Raw genomic sequence first — 20,147 nt, 5'->3', positions numbered from 1 at the left:
CATATAAGTAAGAGTAAAGGAGAGAGAAAGATGATTATAATAAATATTATTATAATCATAATGATAATGAAAAAATGTGGTAGAGCTGCTTTTGCTGCTGTTACTGCATTTTGTTTTTTAGCATAGTCGACAAAATGTCCCAAAGGTAAACAAAAGTCAAACATTAAAAAATAAAACAATACAAAATTTATGTTAAATTGTGCAAAGTGCAACAAAATATTGAGAAGGAGTCCAGCTACTAAATTATTGGTTGTCGATATGAAAATGTGTATATGTCAATATATGTAGATGCGATTATAAAAAAAAACAAACCTTATTCTGTTTGTGTGAGTTTTGTGAATCAACTGCAAAATGCAAAAAAGTAAATAAATGTGTACCTATTTGTCTGACAATTGAGTTTTAAATTGCGTCTATTTTTAATTAATGTACAATTCCAACAAGTAAATACACAAAAGTGAACGAAAATGGGTTTGTACAGAGTTTGTTTGTATACCATACTATACTATATAGATCACAGTTATTAATTTACAGCCTGCCTTCAAAGATATTTAAAAATTTACATTTACTTTCTTTTCATTCTTTTATTTTTGAAAACCGATCCACATTTTTTAAATCCATCTTACAATATGGCGCGTATTTGGCTCGAATACACAATCTAAATCTGTAGTTATTATTCTTCTATGATCTGAATGTAAGTTGGGCTTTCCTTAGTTGAGTTTCTGTTCTAATCGTATTTGCAAAGTAGTTTACTAATTAGCACACTTTCTATTAAAAACATTTAAATCCTACATTAATTTTAAAAAATATGTGGGTGCGGAACTAAAAGCTATGAATACAGATATGAAAAACTAATAGATTCATCAACAAAAGATATATCTACTTATAGATACAACTGAGAGACCAATCCAGCTGTTCATATCATTAGTATATATAACACATTGCTTACAATTTCAATTGCAGCTGCCCTGATTCATTTTAAATCAAGTGGTTATTAACTTACGTGAAATGACCCACCAATTAACAAAAAATTCAGCTGTATATATATTTCAGTTTAAAACTATTGTGTTTTTAATTTCAGTTTTGTGTCTATCGTAACAATTACACAAGATTAATTGCGTTTGCTATTGAAATTTGTTTCTTAAAACATCGGCTTAAAAATAAAACTTATGTGTCTCCTTAAAACAAATTAAATTGATTAATTAAAAAAGGCTACGGCTTAATTATCAATTAATTAGGTGTTAGAAAGCCGTTGAACGTGACGTGGCGCAGACACAATAACTTGTCCAGACTCAGAAATCATCACTCCACATCACAAGAATTTAAGTATTTTACAATTTATTAATATTTAAACTATTTGTGTATGCCTAAATAGAAACAATTGGAGCTTTTAAGAAATCAAAGCAAAAAAAAAAAACGGAAATGAAAAATCAAGAAATAAGTTTATGAAACTGATGAATCAATTGAGTTTAGACAAAACAAAATAAATGTGTAAAATGCATTAACTTTGACTTGTGCGTGAGTTGCCGCAAATGTATAATGCTGTGATCTGTGTGGCGATGACAGGCTGGTCTGCACAATTGTCAATTGTAGTCATCGTCAGAGTCATCATATGCTGTCCTAAAGGCTTAGTACTCGAAGTTGAAGGAGGAATTGCGTCCACCGCTGAATTGGAAGAAGGAGCGGAACATTTGATCCGGATCGAAGTCAGCTATGAATAGAAAAAAAAACAAAATTAGATTATTGTAATAATTACAATTCGATGAGGAGTGTATTTAAATATGCTCACCCTGCTCTTGCTCCTCAATGTCCTGTCCGCTGTCGTAGCGCGCCTTTTTGCGTGCATCCGAGAGTATAGCGTATGCTTCGCCAACTTCCTTGAACTTGATCTCCTCATCCTGACGCACTTCCAGACTGCTGCCAGCATGTCTGTCTGGATGATGAACCAGAGCCTTCTTGCGATACGCCTTCTTAATCTCATCCTCATTGGCATTGCGTGCAATGCCCAAAATCTTGTAGTAATCCTTACGCTTCGATTTCTTTAAGGCAAACTTTGCATCACGCAACAAACGTTTTATCTCCGGCGTCTTCTCCAGCTGCAATGCCGTCTCATAGTCGGCCACTGCCTCCTCGTACTTCTCCAGATCATTGTGACAGCGGGCCCGCAACAGCAACGCCTTCAGATACTGTGCATTCAGTTCCAGGACACGATTGCAGTCAGCAACTGCCTCGCGTAATGCGCTGATGCGTGTGTTGACTAGCGCCCGATTGTAGAGCAGCTTTGAGTTGATATCCTTGTTGTGTTCATCGATCTTGAGCGCATCCGTGTAGATGACATGCGCCTCACGATACCTTCCCGATTTAAATAACATATTTCCATTTTCCTTCATCTCCTTGAGCTGCTTGCACTTGTTGCGCATTTGCTTGGACTTGTGATGATCCGGATCCAATTGCAGTGCACGCTCAAAATGCAAAATGCCCTTGTCCAGATTGTCCGTATAGTAAAGACACAGACCGCGCACATAGATGGCATCTGCAGAGGTGCTGTCCAGTTTCATGACGCCCACAGCGATGTCCAATGCCTCATCGCAGCGTCCCAAGTAAGCCAGACACTCGGCCTTGAGCAGACGATAGCTGAAGAGAACGCAAATAAAAGGTGAGAGTTTAAAAAAAATCGAAACTGTACACTCTTACTTTAAATTTTATTATTTATTTGTGATCTAAGTTTAAAATAAAAATTGAAATAATTAATTAATTTCAATGTTTATTCCAACATCATAAAAATTATATTCAGGCCTGTTCCATTTGTTGCATTTGGGGTAAACAAATTAATATTATATTTTATCACTTTATTGGACTTAAATTCACCACCTCAAAGTGAATTCAATGTGCAAAATATTTCCAGATTGAAATTAGGACAGGCTTAAGATTTTAACTTCCAACAAATCTTGCCGAAAGTGAAAACCGGAACAGTCCTGATTACCTAACATTCTATTTTTATTAAAATGGAAAACAAAAATTTTATGGGCATACATATCAATAAAAAATCAAAAAAATTAAAACTACTTTTTTTAGGTTGTATGTGCATTACATTTTTATTCTATAAAATAACATTGGAAAGTTTTGAATTATTATCATCTTAAAATAAAAAATGATAAAAGTTAGGTACTATTTGTTTCAGGGAACAACACCGGAGGAACCGGTATCGGAACCGTTTACCGAATCTAACCGTTTCATTTGTAGTACTCATTACATTTCTCATTACTCAGTACATTTCCCTCATGAACCGAATACCGAAACGTTTGTACGGTACCAGTACGGTTGTGGTTAAGTTGCTAGGTCAAAGAGTTGTCCAACTTTAACTGTCATAACTTGATCAAAACTGAATAGATTTTCAATCGGAATGTCATTTTGATTATTATTTGTATTCTATAATTATTTCTGTATTCTCAATTTTTGTTCATTTAGAAAATTTGATTATTTTCGACCAAGATTCGATGGTAGGGGTCCCCCCTTTGAAATTTTGAATTTTAAATCTCAAGTTTTCACTTTTATCAACTTTTTGTATATTTAGACCTTTCATTTTTTTTTTTTTTTTTTTTTAGAAAAAAATCATGTGAAATTGAACAAAAATTTGGACTTGTAATGTGGCTAAATCTGCAGTCTGACCAGCTTCAAACTGTCATAACTTGATCAAAACTGAACCGACTTTCAAGCGGAATGTTATTTTGACCATGATTTGGCCTCCAAATACATTCTGCATTCAAATATTTTTTAATTCGTTCAAAAAAATTATTTTGCCCTAGGTCTGTTTATTTCGATGTCATATTTGATATAAAACGACATCTTAAAATTTTAAAATGTTTAAAAATTGATTTGCTGTACCGTTACGTACCGATACTGATACCGGAACCTAAAGAAAACAACTGAAATAGAACTTTTTACCGAAATAGTTATTTTGAGACGTACCGGAAACGAAACCGTAACCTATATTTGTTTCGGTTTGATTCCCTGATTTGTTTTGTTGCTGTTGGTTTTTTTTATATAATTCAACAAATAATATGATTAATTAAATTAAAATATTCGTTAAGGAACTGTTTTAAAACTCTTATCATGCATTTGAAGAACTGTAACTTACCGAAGGCAAGCGGGAGCAATTTTAAGTGCACTGTCCAGATAGTAAACCACATTACGATAAGCCTGTCCATCGTAGTTGCTCTGTATGGTGGTTTCCAGTTGTCGTAGCTTCTGCGCCGACTGCTGCTCGGTGCTCAGCGCCGTGCTCTGCGGTTCCAGCTCCGTGACGGTCTTGACGGCCTGCTCGGTGCCAATAATATCGCCCAATGCCAGGCAACATTTGGCAACACGCACGTACGCCTTCTCAAAGTTGGGATCCAGGCGAATAGCATGTCGGGCATCATTGAGGGCACTGTTGTAATTGAGGAGCATCATGTAGCAGGCAGCGCGGTTTCCATAATAGGCAGCTGAGTCTGGGCATAGCGAAATTGCATCCGAATATAATTTGAGAGCGTTTTGATAATTTTGTGCCTTGTATTGATCGTTGCCCAGTTTCTTCTTTTCTTCAGCAATGCTGCAAGATGGAAACAAAAAATGAAATTAAAAATTAGTAAGTTGAAACAAAAAATGAAATTAAAAATTAGTAAGTTGAAAAACATTGTAATTGAGGAACTTGTGTACAGGGTATTGCCCAGTCGATCACATTGCTATTCATTGTACTAAACGTTGGCATTTTTTCAAGCGTCGCTCAGCACAAAAAACTTTTAATTGCTGCCATAACTTGGCAAGCCGCCGCGGTCTCTGCCACAAATTGAGGGCAAAATTCGACTCAAATGCAAGTGTCTAAAAAAGGGGGACAAAGAGCAAGGGACTGAAGCAGAATTTGTGCTGTTGTCAATCTCTAACTTTGCATAACAATTAGTAAAGCCCACAAGTGTACAATTTTCGCTTGATTGGCGGATTTAGCAAGACAGCAAACCAAATGAAACTAATTTAAATTTGAAAACAAACTAAAATCTTTCGATTTTTATACCATTAATGTTTTTTTCTCCTGTACATTTACAACTGTTGAACGAGTCATGGATGTTATACAAAATTTTGTGAATACCTTGATTTATAATTTTTTTTTATATTTTCAGTTTTGAATTAAAAATATTTATAATTTATTTAAATTGTTCATATCAAACACTGTTGTCCAGGAATAGACTGTATTTATAATATTTTACTTATCACATGTGATAGGTGCAGCCTAATTTTGCACAACCCTGACTCAAAATCATATATCCGATTTAATTTCAAAAATAATTTTTCGGTTGCTGCACTTAGTCGACGCTAAAAAAATAAATAAAATATATAAATTGGGTTTTCATATTGAAAAGTACATCAATTGACCATCTAGAATTTTCATTTACAATTTCCACAAGCTTTTCTTACCGCGGCAGAAAAGTGAATTCCTCAGAACTCATGTAAAATTTATTAGGCATGAGGGAGGAGTTGTCTAGTTTTGTTTGGCCATTTAAATAACACATTCGTAAATATTTACAAGACGATACACTACAAATATTTTCTAATGTGCATTTTCTATGTAAAAAGTACAATGAAAACTTAATAAAAAATTGAAAGAGCGAACACGTTGTTGCTGGTGGTCCCGTGAAGCAAGCGGAAGTGACTGATGTTGATGCTGCCGTTCTTGCAGTTGCTGTTGCAGTTGCAACTGCTGTTGCTCTCGCCACTGATGATTGCAAATGTTGTGGCACGTAGTCGTTCGCGACGAGTACTCGATTGTCGCTCGTTTATTCACAATCTGCACACCCTGTGAACGTGCGAGAGAGCAAGAGCAAAAGAAAGAGAGTTTGCAAAATGAGGCATGCCCCAATGCGGCGACTTAAAACTTCCTATCGAAGCCATTATGTAGTTGGCCAAAAAAGATAGGAAAACTTGTGTAGCATACGCTTAGATATTATTTTGCATACTCGTGTCGTCACAAATTTAACAAGAAACTAATAAAATCTCACTTTAAGAACTCGGGCATCTTTGTTCTATTAAAACACACATCTATGGATACTCATAAAAAATAATTATATTTAATCATTCTTCTAAGCATGTATTTAATAAAAAAAATAAAACATAATTTAATGTAATACTTATAAATTATACTTGTTAAATACAGTACAGAAAAAATGTTATACTTTAAAAATATAATATGTTTATCCAAGGATTTCGCACAAAGGAGTTGTTCTGAAATCGAGAATCTTAAGCGTGTAGCACAATTGCCTCTCATGGAAAAATGTTTTGGGCAGAACAATTTGATTTTATCAGAAAAAAAACCAGCAGCTAATAAGAGCGTAGTTATTTTCTTAAATTGATCTATTAAGCAATTTCGCACATAAAGGAAATTAAATCTAAAGATGAGGTCATCTAAGAAGTGAGTGAAGACAAATCTTGGTATTACTTTTTCTATTTATTTACAAGTTAAACTTGTAGTGCCTGCATATTGAGTAATTCTTAATAGATAGATATGAGAATCTCCGAAGCTATTTAATAAAAAAATTATAAGCTCAACAAATAAGAGGAAAAATAGTTTATGAAAAATGCAGAGAACTGAAATCGCTTTTTCTCGTGTCATGTATTTAGCACGACTTCTATGCTCGATATTTAAGCTCTAGTGCAAACAATATGGAAATACTTCATTGATTTTTGCGCCGGCAGCATCCGGATCAACACGCACACACACTCACATTACACGCCCACACAAAAACCCGTTGTCAACAGCATTAACATGAAGCACAAAAACAACAATAACAACAACACAGACAGTTCATGTTCTATTGACACTTGCTGCAGTTGAATTGTTGGGTTGAGATGCAATCGGTCATTGCTCGACCCGTTATGGGCTCAATTTACAATGTGTCTATGCCTGTGGGGGAAGAAGAGTGTGTCATCAATTGTGTGCTATTTAAGATACATATTAAATAACAAGTGTGAGTTGTTTTTTGTTAAAGCGAAAAAGAAATTGTAGTTACTAGAAAACAACAGAAGAGTGGGAGTTTTTGATAGACACGTTGAAAATAAAAGAAAATGAAGATAACGGGGAAATAAAATAATTTAATTTTCTCGTGTCTACTATAATTATAGTCGTAAAACTAATAATAAAAATGTAGAGACAGTTAGTCAAGCATTTCTTTTGACAAATGATAAAATTTCAAATATTTTTATCTAGCAAAACATAAAATACTTTTTTATTAAATTGTTTGTACTTAATGACAATAAGAATTATCTAGTCGAGAGTGTTAAGAAAAAACATCGACGAGATAAATATTATCATAAAGGCATACAAATAATGATGTAAAAATATATTGAAATATCGACAACTCGTTTATCGCTGTCGCGATATTTTTTTTTGACGATCTATCGAGTTGATTACATCGATTTCCATGAAAAATCGACAACTCACAGGGGAATGTTCATCGCAGTTAATTTATAGAACTGAGTTTGGTCGTTAAATTTTTGTTGAACGACCTACCAAATGGCCAAAATTTGAATAAAACATGAAAACGATGCCAGAAAAATAAGATTTTTAATAAAAGAACGCGTGTATTTTGTGATTACAATTGCGTTTTCAAATAAAAAAATTTTTTCTTTGAAAAGACTCGATATTGCAACTCGATCTACCATTTTCCGATATATCGACAACTCAATACTTAATTTTAGCGATTTTCTATTTCGATATAAAACTCGATCTAAAGTTTGGATTTACATCACTACATATAAATATTTTCTATAAAATAACAAATACTTAGTACAGCGAGAAATTGAATCTCATTCATTTAACCGTATTGTTTTTTAGTTGTTATAAATGTAAAGTTACTTGAATTTTCACAAAACGACCATCATCAAGGTAGGCACAAAATAACATTTTAACTGGGATAATAAACGTCACACTCCACATTGCATACTAAAGTTATATAATCGATAAAGTAAACAACAGATGCAGTACGATGTCATCTTAACATTAACTATTCGAATAATAAATTCTTGTTTGTTGTGCTTTGACGGCCTAAATGGGCGAAACGACACTGGAACTCTATATGTACACATGTATGTGTGTATATATGTAAATATTACAGATGAAAATGTGCCTTAAGAGAAAATTCGAAAGACACGAATGAAAAGAAGCTGAATTTGTGTGCATAAAAATGTGTGCTATTTGAAAGTAGAGAGTGTTAAAGAAAAACGTTGCATTTGACAGTTGTTTTTTTTTATTTCCATGCGCTTAAACATTTTTGCTCAAAATTCTTGAAGAGATGGAAAAGAATTTTTAAGAACGTTGAACCACGCATCAATAACTTTTTAGGTTGCACTTTGAATATTCATTTGAGGCGATCATAGATTATAATTTTGCTCTTACAAAACTGAAGTGCTATTTTCAACGAGCCAGGAATATACATTTTTCAAAATTTATAACTAATTTGCTAAATTTATCAATAAATTGTGCAATACTCTATTTGATTTTCGCTAAATTAAATAAATGAAGGATTATGTATATTATATTATATTTACTCAAATATTAGATTATTTGCAGAAAGGCAAATTACTAACTGCCCTTTAACTATACTAATAATTTATTTTAATAACTATATTTTATTTCGATCATTAGCTTCTGTTCAAAATAAGTCTGTAGTTAATTTTTCTTTATTTTGTGAGAGAAGAAACTTGATCTGCGTATGGAATGCATATACAGTTTGTCAATTAATTGTTTGCAAAATGACAAATGGAAAAAATTCAATTTAACAACTTTTTTTTTTTTAGTTAGGCACAGTTTTCCAGTATTCTTTAGCAGTTTTTCAATACATTTTTGTAAAGTATATATTTTATATATTATACTTTAAAATTGGCAAAAAACAATATACAAAACAAGCCCAATATTTCAGAATGTAACATTGCAAATAATTTTCAGCTTATTTTGTTATTTAAAAAATATTATAAAAAAAATAAGCAAAATTTCTATATCAAAAATTTTTAAAGTTTTGTTTGTGTTTTATTAGAAAAAAACTAATTAGGCTTGTCTATTAGGCTTGAATCCGCCGCGACATGGACTGAACAAGTGCCTCCATGTCGTATAAATCAGGAAGATGTGACCATTCCTCTTGAATCGCTTTAATTAGAGCACTTTTGTTGGTTGGGCTCCGTTTAGCTACCCTATTTTTCAAAAACGCCCACAAATTTTCGATGGGGTTCAAGTCTGGACTCTGGGCAGGGGTATCTATAACCTTGCTGCAATTGTACAGTGCCCAGGTCCGGCACAGGAGGGATTTATGTTTCGGATCGTTGTCCTGATACAGTTTGTATTTTAGCTTATTTGGGTTTTGGGGGTCAAAAAAGCCAAAATTTTGGGCACTTGTCGTAAGCTTCTTTTTAGGGATATCCAAATAGTACTCCTTGGTCATTACATCATTAAAAATGTGCAGCACTCCCACACCTTTTGATGAAAAACAAACCCACACCATAACGGAGAGCTTGCCAAACTTCACCGTTGGCACTATGTTCTTCTGTAGCAGCGCTGTTTTGGGTTTGCGCCATACTTTGTTCGGTCCATCGTGACAATATAACATTATTTTTGTCTCATCACAAAAAATAACGTCGTCCCAGTAGTCCGCTGGCTTATTTTGGTGACCATAAGCAAAGCATTGGCAAGCTCTCCGTTATGGTGCATCGAAAATTTGTGACTTTTTGAAAAGAGTGCAGGCTAACAACAAAATGCTAATAAAACATTCAAAAGAATGACATCTTCCTGATTTATACGACATGGAATATTCAGTCCATTGTGGGCTTTATTAACCTGCACAAAAAAACCGATTTTAAAAGTTTTAGCCATTTTACAAACACTAAGATTTGCAATTACTGACACGCTGAAATATGCCATTTATTGTTTGTTTTATTATTTTTTATTGAATTAATTTTTTTTTATATATAGGTTGCCCATATTCGACGGACCCATGTTTTTTTAAAAAATCAAAGAAAAAATAAAAATTTGGCGGTTGGCAATCTTAATCATTTAATTTGTTCCAAGTAGATTTGTTTACATCAATTTTTGAATATGATATCTCTCAAATGGCCGCCTCTGGCGTTGATGGCGTATTGTGCCCTTTTTGCAGCATTTTCCATCGTTTTCGCCAACATTTCGGCCGGAATAGCGGCTATTTCTTCACGAATGTTGTCCTGAGCTCTTCTACGGTCCTTGGCTTGTTAACGTAAGCCTTTGACTTCAAATATCCCCACAAATCGGGCGAACGCGGTGGCCAGTCCAAATCACCACTTTTCGACATCAAACGGCGAAACAATTTCTTCAGAAAATCGATTGTTATGCGACTTGTGGGCGGTGGAGCGCCGTCTTGTTGAAACCAGAACTGCCCCATACGCTTTCGACGAATAATTGGCATCACAAAATTATCATCATGTCGCGATAACGCTTTGACGGTAACAGCATGGCCATTTTCATTTTGGAAGAAAAACGGCCCAATGACCGTTTTCGCACTAACGCCGCACCAAACTGTGACTTTTCGTCATTAAGAGGCACTTCTTCAATCTCCTGAGGATTTTCACCAGTCGAAAATTTTTCGTATAAACGCTTAATGGTGTTCTTAGAAGGCGCACATTTCACATTTTTTAATTTTTTAAAAGCACGTTGAGTTTTCACAATTGACTTGTTCTGTTGAATGTAAATTTCAACTATTTCAGAGCGCTCGCGTGGCGTGTATTGTTCCATGGTAAAAATCTGCTTGGACTGACGCTTCAAACGTGGTATGTCATTAAGCGATCTGACATCTCTGTCAAAAGTTATGGAGTTGCTAGATGGGTCCGTCGAATATGGGCAACCCTGTATATAAGTAATAGTTTAATACATACAACTGTAAAAGAAAAATACTGGAAAACTGTGCCTATCTGAATAAATTCTGTAGTTAAAGTTGAATTTGTGTTCCATTTTTCATTTTGCAAACAATTAATTGACAAACTGTAAATGCACATTTTTATGCAACCATAAGATAGAACGCTTTTTCAAATTTGTTGTTACACTTTCTGAGAACACTTTTAATGTGCGAAATGTCTACGGAATTTCATTAAAAACGTGTTCACACGTGGTCCCAGACAGTGCTCAAATAAGTATGTATACAGGCATGCAAATAAATAAATAGACACTCGTTGCCCCGACTGACCAGGCGAAGAACTTTTGCGGTTTTCTTTTAGTCGTCTTCTTTGCACTTTATATATGTACATAAAATAAATACATATATATATATATATAATACATAGGAATGCAGAGCTCTCTAGCTTGCGATAAGAAAAAAGGTGCTATGTGAAATTGAAATTGTAAAGAATGAAAAATAAAACTTACTATAACATTTTCGACTTTCTTCGATCTGGTATTGAATTACAATTGCTCGTTTGCCCTTTTATAATTAAAAGAACGTTCTTCTGCTTTTTTGTTCTCCTTAGAACTTTTAGTTTTCTCTCTACAGTTCAACAAACTTTCACGTAAGAAAATATTTGTATTTTATAGAAGCATAATTATAACTTAAATTTAGTTTTTAATATATGGCAGATAACTCAAAACCACACGACATATACATATATATATATATAGCAATAAATGAACAAGAAAATTATCAGTAATTTTGTTAATTCCAAAACATTTTTATATATTTATATTTTTTTTCTGTCGATTTAATACGTCAAGTGCAACGAGTCGAACACAAAACAACGACGACGATAAAAAACGCACTGCAAATGTGCGCGAGATGCAACCGATCGTCGAGAGAAAATATAGTAAAAGCATCGGGAAAATAAAGCTTTTTGCTGTGCTGCAAGCGCTTTTGAGAGCACAGAATTATGTGCAACAGAATGGAAACGAAATCATTATAAAACGCACTCAATCATAAGCAAAATGTTCACGGGGAGAGAATATAGACAAAGCATCGGGAAAATAAAGCTTTTACTCGTGTTGCAAACGTTTTTGTGAGCAATTGAATCGAAATCATTATGAAATAAACACGATCATAAGCCAAAAGACTTCGACCTTAACTGTAAATAAATCTCAGACGGTAAAAATAACCCTAATTAACAAAACAAAAAGGAACAACTTGACCAAGTAAATGTTCTTTTCAAGGTATTACAAAATATTTGATTGATTCACGAGCGAATGATCTACTATAGATACTTAGTTAATTAAACTAAAAATTATTTCAACTGAGAGTTTAAAAAGCTAAAAGAGAACAGAAATTGAATTTTAAGTTCGCCTTATTCGGAGTAAGCTATTGCCGGATTATAAGACTTGACTTCTTTCCATTTTATCAAATTTAAATCTACATATCAAATTTAATGACTTTATACAAATTTATAGCAAGAATTGAATAAAAATGTACACATATCATTTAAACCAGGGAACAAGCCGAAACATATATCGGTTTCGGTACGTCTGGAAACATCTATTTCGATTATGTTCCTTCGGTTCCGGTATCAGTACCGGTACAAAAAAATTAATTGTGATAAATTGTAGTTCTTTTATTCTAATTATGACATAAGCTGATTAAAAAATTGGAATTTTAGAAAAGCACAAGTAAAAACCGTTTGCGTACATTTTAAATCATTAAAATCGCAACCCAAATCCAGTAGGAAAAACATTTTTTTTTCATTATTTTTTACAAGAAAATTAAAGGTCTCAGAATCAAGTTTAAAGTGTTGTTCTATACTATTTCCGATATAGGGAGTTGATTGAAAGTTAAAGCTTTAGATTTAAAATTTTCAATTTACAAAATATCAAAAGGGGGACCCTTAGCATCGAAGTCAATATTTAGAGCTAAATGGAAAAAAAAACTTTGTAGACAAATTTACTAAAAATTGAAAGGCTGAAATAAATCAGAGGCCAAAGTATGATCAAAATGACATTCTGTTTGAAAATCAATCCACTTTAGACAAAGTGACCAGTATTCAAAGTTGGTCAATCCCTTGACTTAGGAACTTTACATGCCAAATTTTTGATTATTTTTAACCATAAAGAAAAATTATATATGCATATAAAGGAAATATATAGTAATTATCATCTGCCTTCTTGTGCCGTGTGACCTATTTATATGTAAATATATTTTTTTTTATACATTTACAATATAACTTTTTATCCGTTTCCAATGTCCATATTTACAATATGTTTATTAAACATAATAAGCACAATATGTTTGCAAAAAAAAGGTGCACCATGGAAACATAACTGGAATTATGTCGATAAATATAGAAACTACCCTCGATAGTTTCATGAAGTACAAGCAAGGACTATGTAACCTAATTGTGTTAATACCCATTGAAAGTGTGCAATCAACAATTGGGTGTTACAAATTTGTCCCCAGTGTGGCGAGTTGAATTATTTAAGTCATGGCCAACTTTGCAGGGCAATTGCTGCCCCAAGTGTCTATTTGAATACATTACACCCATTTCCAACTGTTACCGGAAATGTAAGTATGCAAATCTCAAATTCAACCAACAATTTTAAGCCCCATTAAGGCAGCAACAAGTTTGTTTTTGTCGCCAATGTCAATGAAAACAAGATTGTAGAAAATACATAAGTATGCACTTTACAGGTCTAGATTGTAGAGAGTATTTCCAAGTCGACCTTTCTCTATAAAAGTTATCGATGCATGACGGCCATGGATTTCGAACTGTTTATGTTGGCAAATTTCGCAAATTGGCTAAAAACGAGGCGAGAATTGGAGCAAACAATTGGATAATTGATATGAAATATAATAAATTAGTTGTTGCGAAGGTTTTTTCAATAAAATCAAATTAAAAAACTATCAAGTCTATCAAGAGTTTTGTTGACTCGTTCATTGAAAAGATTGAATTCTTGGTAACAAGACTGACTCATCCACCGACTTGAATGCAAGCTAAAAAAAAACTTGTTTCTGTATTGAAATTGAAATTGAAAGGGGGAGGCGAGGAAACGCCAAAGAGTTGAATTGAGCGCGTGTGTTGGCGGGTTTGGCATCGGGTTATTGAACAAGTCCAATGGATTGAACATGATGTCCGTTGAAAGCCGTAAAGAGGCGTCGATCGATTATATAAAAAGTACAACTAGCAAAAAGTTACACACACACACACACACACACACATTTATACAGTCTGTCAGCTGGCACATGTTTGCATATACAATGTATTTGTGGTTATCAAAAAGAAAAGAGACAATTGTGTTATTTTCAGATTACGGAAACAATGGAGGGAGAGTGAGAGAGCGAGATAACGATTACTCACGTTGCCGCGTCCTTTGGCACTATTTGCTCTGCATCGGGAACTTCTTGGAGATCCACTTCCATTTCAGAGGTTGATGAGGTTTCCTCACGCTCGCTATCGCTTATTTCAATGACGTCTTCCATCCGCAGCAATAATAACTAATCAACAACAACAACAATCGCTTACGCGTGTTCAAATTTCTCTCTTTCGTTTCGTCTTCGTTTTGACTCAGCAACAATTTCAATTTCGTGTGTACACTTCACACACACACACACGCAATGGAAAAATGCTATTTCTCGTTTTTCTCCAAATTTCAAATTTGTTTGGCTAAGCTTAAAATTATCTCAAATTGCCGATGTCCGCTATGTATGTTGTACGATCCAACAATTTATTGTTATTGCAACATAATAAATATAGATTTATTTAATTAGCTCTAAAATTTTGACCCGAGACGGACATCGTCAGCGTGAACGCAAAATTAACGAAAGAATAGAGTTGTATTGAATCGGCCAGTTTAAATTCAATTGAACTAAATCCCTGTTTGTAGATCATTTAGTTCAGACGCTCAACTGATTTGTTCGTTCGTTTCGTTCGTTTGAGTCCCATTTAATGTGCTTGTCAGTGTTGCCCTTTTATTTTTTTTGTTTGCCATTATATATTGACAATATTTATCCAATTATTTATTAGGCTAGTCACAAGTTATATAGTTACTGAATTATAGATTTATAACTTATAAAATAATTTTAAGTAACATCTTTGAAGGTGGCGAATTTATGTTTTGCAAAATATACAGTAGGTGGCGCCACAATTTAACAAAGTTCGATAAACATTTTATAGAATTTTAATATTTATGGTAGTTAATTTTAAAAGAAAAGAATGCATTTTATTAATTTATTTTGCAATGAAAGCATACATGTTAAACTAAGATTTTGCGAGAATAAAATTTTAAGCTGACCGTATATTGTTTGCTGCCCGTTTCGTAGCGTTCGGCTTTGCGTTATGCGCAAGTTTGAATTTTAATTTAAGCTGTTATAATTTAAATTAGCAAGTTTCAAGATGCTTTCAAAAAATTAATAATTAAATGTATACCGTAAATTTGGTCTAATGAAAAGAAATCACAATGCATCTCAAGTTGTTCGCTGATTAAAATGTGATAAGAGTTGCTCACGTTTTTAACGGATATTCCAAATGTAATTATATGTGAGTTTATTCGTAAGATTATAACTGTAATCTAAGCGTTATTACTAAAATGGTAATGTGACTAGTGACTTATATATCGCTTGAGCGCTATTGTAAATAATATTTAATTAAAATATTGACCTAAGCATTCACTTCCATTTTTTTTAAATTTGATTGGAGTTACTGGTGCTATTAAAAATAGGGTGACCATTGTAATGTAATTATTTTGAGTCAATGCCTAAACTCATTCTTGTTCTCTTTTTATTGCTTAATTAAAATATGTATGTAAATAAACTGATTGTATTTTTAGCGCTTCAAACTAAAATGTAATTAATAAATCAGCGTAAAAGAAGTTAGGCAAATAAGCTATAAGCATATTTTAGCGATTACTTTCTTAATTGTTTGTATATGTTAGATGGATCTTTGTTAAATTATGTAGTCTTGTGTAAGTCTTTGCTTTAGCGTCATCCTTTGTTCTGTGTTCCTTCAGAGCTCAAGAAAACTGAGCTGATTCCATTCATAATCCAAGACTATTTTTAACATTTTGACATGACCGAACAAAAGTCTGGCGCTTTAGAAATGTGACATTTGGAGCCACAAAAAGAGAATAAATAACATTACATTTATTAATTTAATGCAAAAATTTGAGATTTTTATTGCTAAATGAGTACAGAAAAATATTTATTTTTTTAAAAGCAAATCGTTCTAATATTTGATTTAAACTGTTCTTTTTTTTATTATAAAGTCAGTCCGACATTATGAATTCTATTTGCTGAATTGAAAAAACAATATATATGCGTGTATATACAACAAATTTTGAATTTTTTTATTTCTTAGTTTTTCCCGAAGAAAATCAGATTTTCAAGATGCATTATATGACTGCATAGATTAAAAAACAAAGGTGGTGCTTAAACTTAAGTGAATGAGAAACAGCCAACAGTTAAACAAGTAATTAAGTAAGTTAATTTATTAGTATACCTTTTTTGGGTATACACGTAGTTGAATGTAGTATATTGTTATATTGTTCCAACGGTTTATTGTTTGTAAGCATCAATGAATTAATCAATCATCACAAATTACTGTACAAATAACGAAATCGATTTTTCTGTATGACAATTTTTTTAATAGTATTTTCCAAACCTTCACATCTGGTATTTCTTTCAGATTAGAAATAAGGATGATGTTGACTTATCTACATATATTTTTAACTTAATCCCAAATTCGATTTGCTCAACAGATTAAATTGACATCTTCATTTTAATTTTTGACTTGAAAAGAAATATGTATTGTAGTATGCACACATGAAAAAATTACGACTGCTTACTTAGTTAAAATATACAAAAATTTTTATTTCAATATTTGCTGGTACATAACTTTATATACTTATTAAAATATATACAAATGTTCATAATACTTAAACTTATTCAAATGTATATATGTACATTCATATGTTTGTAGACATGCATTAATAAATATGACTGTTTGTACATTGTATACCATGTATGTATGTGCAAATATATATTAAAAAAAAAAAATATGTTGTGGAAAAAAAAGAATTGGCAACGAAGCGAGCACGATTTCCGATTGGTTGTGCCAACTAAAATTGCAAAAGAAACACAAACACAGAGGACAGAAAGAAAGAAACTCTAGCAACAGTCACAGGGAGCAAATAATAGAAAAAGAGAAAATACACCCACCAATATTAACACACACATTCACATCTATGTACATATGTATGTATGAGCTGTGAAACATTCGTGAATACATACATACATATGAATGTGTGTGTCTGCAACACATTAATATTGGCAGAGCAACGTAGATACATACATACATACATACAATGTAAGTACATATGTATGTATGTGTAGAGATGCCGAAAGGTGCGAGAACGACAAGCATTTGGTATTTTATTATAAGTATCAACGCCTCAGGCCAGCCCCAAAGTCTGACATTCGTTCATCTACCTCCCAATCCCCTCTTCGACCATCCAACCCCACCCCTCTATCGTAGCAATACACTCGTACATACTGCAGAATTAAAACGCATGTGAGTGTGAGCGAAATGGCACAAGTGTATTTGCCGCACTGCTCAGAATTGAAGCAAAAAATTGCAAGAAATATAAATACAATGCGACGACGAAGACGAAATGGAAAAAGTGAAACGAATGAGAAACGAAAAAGGGAAAACGGTTGACAAACCCACAAACAGCATAAAAAAGGAAAAGCAGTGAGTAGATGAGATGGACATCAAAACCAGGCAGCAGCAGCAGCTGTCTCGCTTGCGCAGCCAAAAGTTTAGTTTAATAAGGATATGTTTGGAATGGGATGATGGAGGGCGATGGAGGAAGAGGCAAGGGCAAGGGGGACACAAAAAGTTTGTCATTTACTTTTTTAATTGAAATTAAAATGCTTTTCCAATAAGAAAATGCGCTGTGCAGCTAATGAAAATAAAGCACAAAAATTGTTCGCTCAGCAGCTGCGCAAACGCCGACGCCGACGCTGACGACGAGTCGGAGTCTCGAAGTCGAAGGTTACAATCGGGAGTGCACGAAGTTTTTTGCAAATGCATTGCATTTATTTTAATTTACTTTAGCACAAAGAGACAAAAAAAGCAACCAACGAACAGAAATGCAAAACAATTGTCATTTGTTTATATAAGCGACGTCGGCCATTGGAGTGAGCGAGTGCGCGATACTGGGCAGTGCTCACTCTCCAGCGCACACAGACACCCTGACACACACACACAACGCAAATATGTAAATACGACGCTGACGCTCACTCATGTTTATTGGTTGCAAGCCACCTGCTCTGTCTGTGTGTACGTTGTATGTGTGCAATGTGTAAGCGTATGCGTTGCTCGTAGCGCCATAAGCGAGTGAGCGAGATAGAGAATGAGAGAAAGAGAGATTGCGCGACGTTGTCTGAAACGAAATGAAACTGAAACGCAAATGAAATGAAATCGTCGCAATCAAAAAACGCCAAGCCAACAAACGAAATGAAAAAATAAATAAAACAAATGTAACTGTATTGTATAGGGCGGCCACAGCCGACGTCGACGTCGGCGCTGTTATTCCGCAAAAGTATGAGAGAGAGAGAGCGCACTGAAAGTGTGAGTGTGTGCGTGTGTTGAGTTCTGCTGCTTCTGCTGCTCTTCCATCTCAACCAACGTTCTCGTTCTGTCTGTTCGTTCGTTCTGCTTCTGTGTTTCATTTCATTTGTGTTTGTTTTTGTTTGTATTTTACGTTTGTCATTGTGTTTTCGGGGATGCTAACACAAGGCAGACAGTCTAAGACACACACATACACATACATACACAGTCAGAGGTAGCAATTGTATACCACTCCCACTTTTTGATTGTATTGGTGTATAATTCAAACGGCAGCACAATCGTATACATATCGGTTCGGGTTTTGCACAATCGGACAGGCATATGTATGCATGTGTATGTGTGTATATGTAATGTAGATGGGGGCTGCTGCTATCGCTGGCAGAGGCAGCAGAGGCTCGAACTCTGAAAACTGGCAACGAAACGAAACACATTTGGTTCGCCTTTCATTACGAATTTGTCATTCGTAAGCGAAGGTAATGCAATAAAATTTTTGCGCGCGCATTTCCATTTTGGACTCTCGTGACATCGGTGACGAGAATGAACCTCGGTATATAACGGGTGCCGTGTCAGTGTCTCGTGGAGTGGGTGGCTTAAAAAAATAACATTCGAATTGTGTGTGTGAGTGTGCTCTTTCTTGCTCTCGCTCTCACTCTCTCGTGCAGTCGCGCATCAACAGCAACAGCAGAAGCAGCAGCAACGTTACCAATCGATGTGTCTTTGTGTATGGGCGGGTGTGTGAGTGAGTGACGATTCCCTTTCGAATGCAATTCGTTTCCTTGATTTCTTGGAGTCTCGTCTCAGTCGTCGTCGACATCGCCATCTCGTCCTCTCGTGCGCTTTTCGGTCTTCCCAGCAGCCCCATAAGCTCAGTGACACGCCGTCGGCACGGTAACGAGTTTCGCTTACGTTACGTTACGTTGCGTCCTCTCTCACTCTCTCTCTGTCTCTCTCGCGCCCAATCGGTGTCGTCTCGTGATCTGATTTGTGAAAAGATGATGCGAGTATTCAATTGAAAATGGTTTCGAAACGCATCTAGAATTCAGTTGGATTGCGAATGCAATTGGAGAAAGTTCAATTAAACTATCAAATGAAATATTCCAATAAACAAAGTGCGCGTGTGTTCAATACAATCAATGCAAATGTTCTAATAGTAAATAATCAAAATAAAGGTAAATTTCTCACATCGACAACATGACTTGAAAACAAAGTTCAATTTATTTAAAAAAAAATCAATTCAAATTGGAGCTCGAAATTAATTAAATTCGGATATTGCATAAAAAAATACATATTCTGTTTGGCATAAACCATTAAAATTTATATTTTTGTTTTCTTTGAACTTGAGTTACAATGAGACCTGACAAGTATAAAATTTAATTAGGAATATACAAGCTTGTGAATTTAATCATCAATTTACAACTCAGTATTTGTTTTTTGAGAACGTCAGCTCATTATATTCTTTAATTATGATATAAAAATTCAGTTGATTTTTGCATACTCGAAGCACTAATTTAAAATATTGAATCGAATTATATGACCATTTAAGATAAGTTTCAGCGGCTAAAATTTTT

The 20,147-nt window shown here is 34.0% G+C and overlaps 1 protein-coding gene across 2 annotated transcripts; it reads right to left on the bottom strand.

Annotated features, from left to right (window-relative positions):
- Positions 1-1,040: 1,040 nt before the first annotated feature.
- Positions 1,041-14,786, bottom strand: LOC117779990 (dnaJ homolog subfamily C member 7). Of its 2 annotated transcripts, none has more exons than XM_034616351.1 (4): positions 14,311-14,786; positions 4,136-4,588; positions 1,787-2,631; positions 1,041-1,708 (listed from the first exon to the last, which is right to left on the bottom strand). In XM_034616351.1, exons 1-4 carry the CDS (start codon positions 14,430-14,432, stop codon positions 1,626-1,628), a joined length of 1,503 nt encoding a protein of 500 aa, XP_034472242.1. In that variant the 5' UTR covers positions 14,433-14,786; the 3' UTR covers positions 1,041-1,625. The 2 variants fall into 2 exon arrangements, with proteins under 2 accessions (XP_034472242.1, XP_034472243.1); XM_034616352.1 differs by lacking the exon at positions 14,311-14,786 and adding an exon at positions 11,408-11,430.
- Positions 14,787-20,147: the final 5,361 nt, after the last annotated feature.

This window comes from Drosophila innubila, assembly GCF_004354385.1.
Source record: "Drosophila innubila isolate TH190305 chromosome 2L unlocalized genomic scaffold, UK_Dinn_1.0 4_B_2L, whole genome shotgun sequence".
In the NCBI taxonomy this organism is placed as follows: Eukaryota; Metazoa; Arthropoda; class Insecta; order Diptera; family Drosophilidae; genus Drosophila; species Drosophila innubila.
Note: the sequence above shows the minus strand (reverse complement) of the source record. Positions and strands in the feature narration are given on the sequence as shown.

Coding starts and splice junctions, on each gene's coding strand:
- LOC117779990 (XM_034616351.1), bottom strand. CDS start 14,432: ATGGAAGACGTCATTGAAATAAGCGATAGCGAGCGTGAGGAAACCTCA. Junction 4,589..14,310: donor GTGCCAAAGGACGCGGCAAC/GTGAGTAATCGT, acceptor TCCATCTTGCAG/CATTGCTGAAGAAAAGAAGA. Junction 2,632..4,135: donor ATTGCTCCCGCTTGCCTTCG/GTAAGTTACAGT, acceptor CGTTCTCTTCAG/CTATCGTCTGCTCAAGGCCG.